We start from the raw sequence: 5,536 nt of genomic DNA on the forward strand, positions 1-5,536 counted from the left end.
CGTATTTCACACGTAATGACACGAGATGGCTTCATTTGGAAAGAAAAGCGGGCGGGAGCGTGTCTGTGTGTGTGCGGAGGTGATCTGCAGCTTTCTGCAGGCAGAGGGGTACATGGCCAAAAAGATAAAACCTCAAATTAGAATGGCCCCGCTTTCGGTAAAAGGACAGGGCTGGGGACAGCCGATCGTTTAAGGGCCCAGGGCCCGGCAATGCTGAGAAAACCCACCCCAGCCTGCTCCCAGCCCCAACCGCAGGAGAGCCCGGTCTGTCCAGGGGTTGCGTCTCCCCGTGCCTCTACACCACAAGAAGCCACTGTACCCAGGGCAGAAGCTGGAGGAGCTGCGGCCGGGAGATGAGCCAGGAAGCCAGCCGGTGGCCCCAGGGGAGAATCCGCGCAGGGCCGCGTAGCAGAGACCAATAAAACCGGCTATCTGAAAGCTCCAGCCAGAGAGTTCACAGGAGGGGAGGCGGCGGGTGGCCGGGAGACTGACCTGCAGGCCCTCGGTCTACACTGGTGCCCAATACCGGTATTTGGAAATCTATCAGGAAGGCGATGCCGGGTGAGAAGAGCCATCCGGAAGAGTCGAAAACTGGGCCCCTTCACTGGGTGTAAGGGGAGATAACTGCGGGACCCCTTCCCACACCTCTGCTCTGCTGACACCTTAGGGAATTTCCCTTAACCCTTTCTCACATTCGGCTCCCGCAACGGGGCAATTTTAAGGGCCCCGGCAGTTATCAGGGGGAGGAAAAGAGTAATGGCTATGCCCCCACCCCTCCACCCCCTACTTCCCTCTGACCGGGGCCAGAGAGAGGCCCCAGGAATTTAAAGGACCTTTGGCTAGTTGTATTAAACTCTTTCTGAGGCTCAACTTTTCAGGGCCTGGTGAATACCTCTAACCTCATGTAGGTTCTGATTTTAGGATAGCTAAATTTTAGGACCAGGTCATTGGACACTCACCCCGCTCTCCTCTGTCAGCTACCGAGGGGTCAGGAGAAGCTCCCAGGCCTGTAAACCTCCCAACATAGTCACAGAGAGCCCTCCAAAGCAGATAATGCCCTATAAAACCCCCCAACTTCTCTCCCATCCCCTTTACTTCATCTCCAGTGGATTGCTGCCACACTGTTGTTTAATAAACATCTTGTGTCGAGGGGACAGAGGAGAGGAAACGAGGCCTGCGGGGTGGAGTGGCGTTTGGGGGTCCTGTCCCCACCCCCTCTTTAATTATGCTGTGGGCCTCTCGGTCTGCTCCCCGGGCTGGGGTTCTCTCCCTCCCTCTGCCCAGCTCTCCCTCTCTTCCTCCCGGACCCGCCTGGGGAGAGGGCTCCACAGCCTGAATCCCTCCCGAGGCAGCCCGCTGCTTTCCCTCCGCCTCTCCTCCGCCCCCGCCGCCCCATGTCGAGAACAACCCCCCTTCCTGCAAAAGGAGGGGAGGGGGGGAGGGAGGGCGGCCGGCAGCTCGGGCTGAGGTTACGTGGCCGCCGGAGCCCTGACGTGATAGCACATTGCATCAGCATAAAACAATCCATCCTCGATATGGAATGCGGTGCGGACGGATGACAGCGAGAGCGCAGCCCCCTCGCCCGATTGATTTATGTTGGAGCTGACGCTTTATCAGGCAGTCGGAAAAACTTTGACCAATCATTTTGCAAGGAGCGCTGAGCCGGGCTGCTCCACTGTACTTTGTTGGCTGAGAAGTTGAGCAGGGGGTGGGGGTGGGAGGGTGGGGGGCTGGGGGGGTCGCGTCCGAAAGCCCTCACACCGGTCTGGGTGCCACCTCTCCCTGCTTGGGCGCCGCCGCGCGAGCGCTTCCCTTCCCCCTGCGAGCACCCGGATAATGTCTGAGAATGTCCATTTCTGGGACGCTTAGCAGCTATTATGTCGACTCGATCATAAGTCACGAGAGTGAGGACGCTCCTCCAGCCAAGTTTCCTTCCGGCCAGTACGCGAGCCCCCGGCAGCCGGGCCACGCGGAGCACCTGGAGTTCCCCTCGTGCAGCTTCCAGCCCAAAGCGCCGGTGTTCGGCGCCTCCTGGGCGCCGCTGAGCCCGCACGCGTCCGGAAGCCTGCCGTCCGTCTACCACCCCTACCTGCAGCCCCAGGGCGTCCCGCCGGCCGAGAGCAGGTACCTCCGCACCTGGCTGGAGCCGGCGCCGCGCGGCGAAGCTGCTCCGGGGCAGGGCCAGGCGGCGGTGAAGGCGGAGCCGCTGCTGGGCGCGCCTGGGGAGCTGCTCAAACAGGGCACGCCCGAGTACAGTTTGGAAACTTCGGCGGGCAGGGAGGCCGTCCTGTCTAATCAAAGACCCGGCTACGGGGACAATAAAATTTGCGAAGGAAGCGAGGACAAAGAGAGGCCGGATCAAAGTAAGTTATAAAAAGTGAGGAAATACCAGGCCGAAGGCCAGGCGAGGTGGGGGGAGGGGAGGGGAGAGGCAATAAACTGCGGACAATGTGGAGGGGAGACCGCGGCGGTGGCCGGAGAGAGCGAGCGGGGGAGGAGGGAAGAGGGAGGAAGGAAGGAAGGAAGCAGGCAAAGCTAGCCGGGTGCCCCCCGAAGGGGAGACTGAGGCCGCTGGCGGAGCGCCGCCCCCACCGCTGCCACGTCCTGCAGGGGACTGGGGCGCAGGCACCACCTCGCCGCCCTCCCGGCCTCCCTTCCCCCACTCCCCCGGGGCTCGGGCTCAAAGCCCGGGAGGAGGCTGTCGGCGGCCGGCCGGGAGAGGGGCCGGCGGGGCCGGGGCCCGGGCGGCAGCCGGCGAGGCCGAGAGCCCGCGCCCGCGAGGGCGGGAGCGCACGGGGCTGCCCGGGGCCGCGCGGCTGGCAGAGCTCCCCGCGCCACGCGCAGACCGTAAAAGCCGGCCAAGGGGAAGTGGGAGGGGGCTCATTAGGATTTTATTTGCGATGCAACAGCTTGGCGGAGGATTGTTCCTAGCAGGTCTCGCGCAGTAGCCGCTCAGGGTCCGCAGCCGGCGCCGGGAGGGGCGGGGAAGCCCCGGACCCGGTGACTGAGCCCCCTCCCCGGATGCGCCGGCCCCTCCCCGGGAGCCTTCCCTCCGGCCGCCCCCTCCCCTCCTTGGCATCCTCGCCCGGCTTGCAGCTTCCTTTTCTGCAGCCCCCGCTGCGCTCCGCGGGGCTCCCTATAGCCCCAGCCGGAGCCGTCCGCCTCTCGGGGAGTCCGGGGATCGCTTCCGAACTTCGGGGGCCGACCGCCAGAGTGGAGAAGGAGAGATCCCGAAGGGACCCTGGGGAGAGGAAGGGTGGGGGGAAGAGAGGCTTGCGGCAAGGCGGAAAACTTTACCCTCCGATGGTAGTTACTCCTCATCTTTCCCACTGCTCCAGAAGCACCCCCGCCAGGAGCCCAAGTCTGGCTAATTTCCAGGAGGTGCTGCTGGCTGGATGTGGGGTAGGGGGAGTCTCACCGTTTTCGTTTTTAAGGTTGAGAAGAAGCAAATTGGTTGGGGGTTCTTAGCTCCGAACAATAAGCCTCAGGCTGACCGGAACAAGTCCTCACCCCTCACTCTTTTGGGGGAGCGAGGGTCAGATTTTTTTGGTCTCTGCTTGCCCTGCCAGATTTCCTGTCAACGTGGTGGTGGCCCGCGGGCCCTTTGGGGCGCCCTTGTCTGCTGGAGGGTAGAGAGCTGCCCCCACTCCCCTGAGGTCCCTGCCAGGTCCTACCACCTCCAGCCTGCCAGGGTTAATAACAAGAACTACCGTTTGGGTAACACGGGCTCTTCCCCAAACCTCCCGACTCACACCCAAACAGACCCCCCACACCAAGCCCCCAAACTCTGCCTGGAAAGCCCATTACTGCAAGGCGGCGGTTGGGCTGGGATCAATTATTAACAGTTTTTTTTCCCTCTTTCATATTTAATGCGGCTGTAGGTCCCATCCCAGGCAATCACGTTAAAGACATAGCACTGCAAATTGGTAAGACACGGTACTTAGTGTAGGATGAGCCAGATTATTTTTTTTTAATATATTCAGTGCTTTTCGTTTAGGGAGGAGAATCTGGCAAAGGGTGAGTGTTATTTTTAATTGGTTCTGCTTTGTTTGGCAACTTTTCTGAGTTCCAGGGTAGGGAGAGAGACAGTGAAAGGAAGACAAGCCCGTGTATATTTTTGTTTCCTCTCCCCCCCCACCCCACCCCCCGCCTCCCCTTCTTCCATTCAATTACCCCTTTCTCTGCTCGTCCTCACTACACGGAGCCAGTTGGAGTTAGGTGTGCTGTGAAGGGCCTTCTGTCACCCCCACATCATCCACGGCCCCCCACCCTGGGACCGGAGCAGTCTCGCTTCCCAATCTCCCTGAACTTGCTTTAACCAAACTGCGAGCTGAGCAGGAGCGGAAAAGGAGAGACTATTGCAACCATAAGTTATCTGTGAGCCCCTGGCGCTCCCTTGTCCACAGGCTGGAGTTGATAAATGGTTGCAATTGGGTTGCATGTGAATTGGAGTATGCTAGATGTTTGAGTCTCTAAGTGCAGACCCATGTTTGCGGGGTGTGTGTGTGGCGGGAGGGGGGGGCGACAAGGTATCTACAGACACACAGGACTGCTGCCATGTGGCCAAGAGATGCAAACTTGTAATGAAGGCAGGGTGTCCCTGACTGGACTTGGAGGGGCCAGGAGGTCTCTCTGGCGTGGCTGAACAGAAGCCGGCTCCCCCTGGGCCCAACCCTCCTCTTACCTCCCAGACCTAGGGCCAGGACCCTCCAGGTCAGCTACCTCTGGTTAGTCCGGTGGTGCCGGTGGGGAGGGGGGAGGGGCTTTAGCCATGCTGGGCTTTGACCTGAGTCCCAACCAGTGGCGACCCAAGTGGAGAAAGAGACTGAGCGAGAACCTGAGACAGGCAGAGCTTTGGAAGCGCTGACAAGCCTGTTTGGCCCCACTCTGTCCCAGTAACTGTCACCTGGCGGGCGATGTCGACAGCAACTCCTGGCCCATCTCTGGGACCCCTTCTGGGAACTGGAAGGCCCAGCGCCCCCCTCCGCAATGCAAGATGGGGGAGTGGAGACCAGGGGGACATCCTCTTGGAAGGAGAGCACGGGGGGCCTTTCAGCCCCCCTTCCTTTCTTTGATTCTATCGCTGCTTCTCTTTCAGCCAACCCCTCCGCCAACTGGCTGCACGCTCGCTCTTCCCGGAAAAAACGCTGTCCCTACACCAAATACCAGACGCTGGAGCTAGAGAAGGAGTTTCTGTTCAATATGTACCTCACCAGGGACCGTAGGCACGAAGTGGCCAGACTCCTCAATCTGAGTGAGAGACAAGTCAAAATCTGGTTTCAGAACCGGCGGATGAAAATGAAGAAAATGAATAAGGAACAGGGCAAAGAGTGAAGATCCCCCACCCCCGCCCGGCCCTCCCTGCCCCTTCCCCATCTCACGCTTATTTATAAGTGATGGCTGCAGGGCCAGCGCTGTCTGGGATGTATTCAAGTGAATGGGGAAGGGGGTCTTTCTCTTCAAAGTCCTTCTCTGCATCTCAAGCATCTTTCCTTTGCCCTTACCTGTCCTTCTCTTCTCCCTGAGCCTCAGAAGG

General features: G+C 60.2%; 1 protein-coding gene across 1 annotated transcript; it reads left to right on the plus strand.

Moving 5' to 3' along the window:
* Nucleotides 1-1,846: 1,846 nt before the first annotated feature.
* Nucleotides 1,847-5,334, plus strand: HOXB9 (homeobox B9). Its single transcript, XM_047080660.1, has 2 exons — nt 1,847-2,363; nt 5,099-5,334. Exons 1-2 carry the CDS (start codon nt 1,847-1,849, stop codon nt 5,332-5,334), a joined length of 753 nt encoding a protein of 250 aa, XP_046936616.1.
* The last annotated feature ends 202 nt before the right edge of the window (nt 5,335-5,536 follow it).

This window comes from Lynx rufus, unplaced genomic scaffold, assembly GCF_022079265.1.
Source record: "Lynx rufus isolate CCGP_SWC_20201006 ecotype Redwood Valley unplaced genomic scaffold, mLynRuf1.p SCAF_18, whole genome shotgun sequence".
Lineage (NCBI taxonomy): Eukaryota > Metazoa > Chordata > Mammalia > Carnivora > Felidae > Lynx > Lynx rufus.

Coding starts and splice junctions, on each gene's coding strand:
- HOXB9 (XM_047080660.1), top strand. CDS start 1,847: ATGTCCATTTCTGGGACGCTTAGCAGCTATTATGTCGACTCGATCATA. Junction 2,364..5,098: donor CAAAGAGAGGCCGGATCAAA/GTAAGTTATAAA, acceptor CTTCTCTTTCAG/CCAACCCCTCCGCCAACTGG.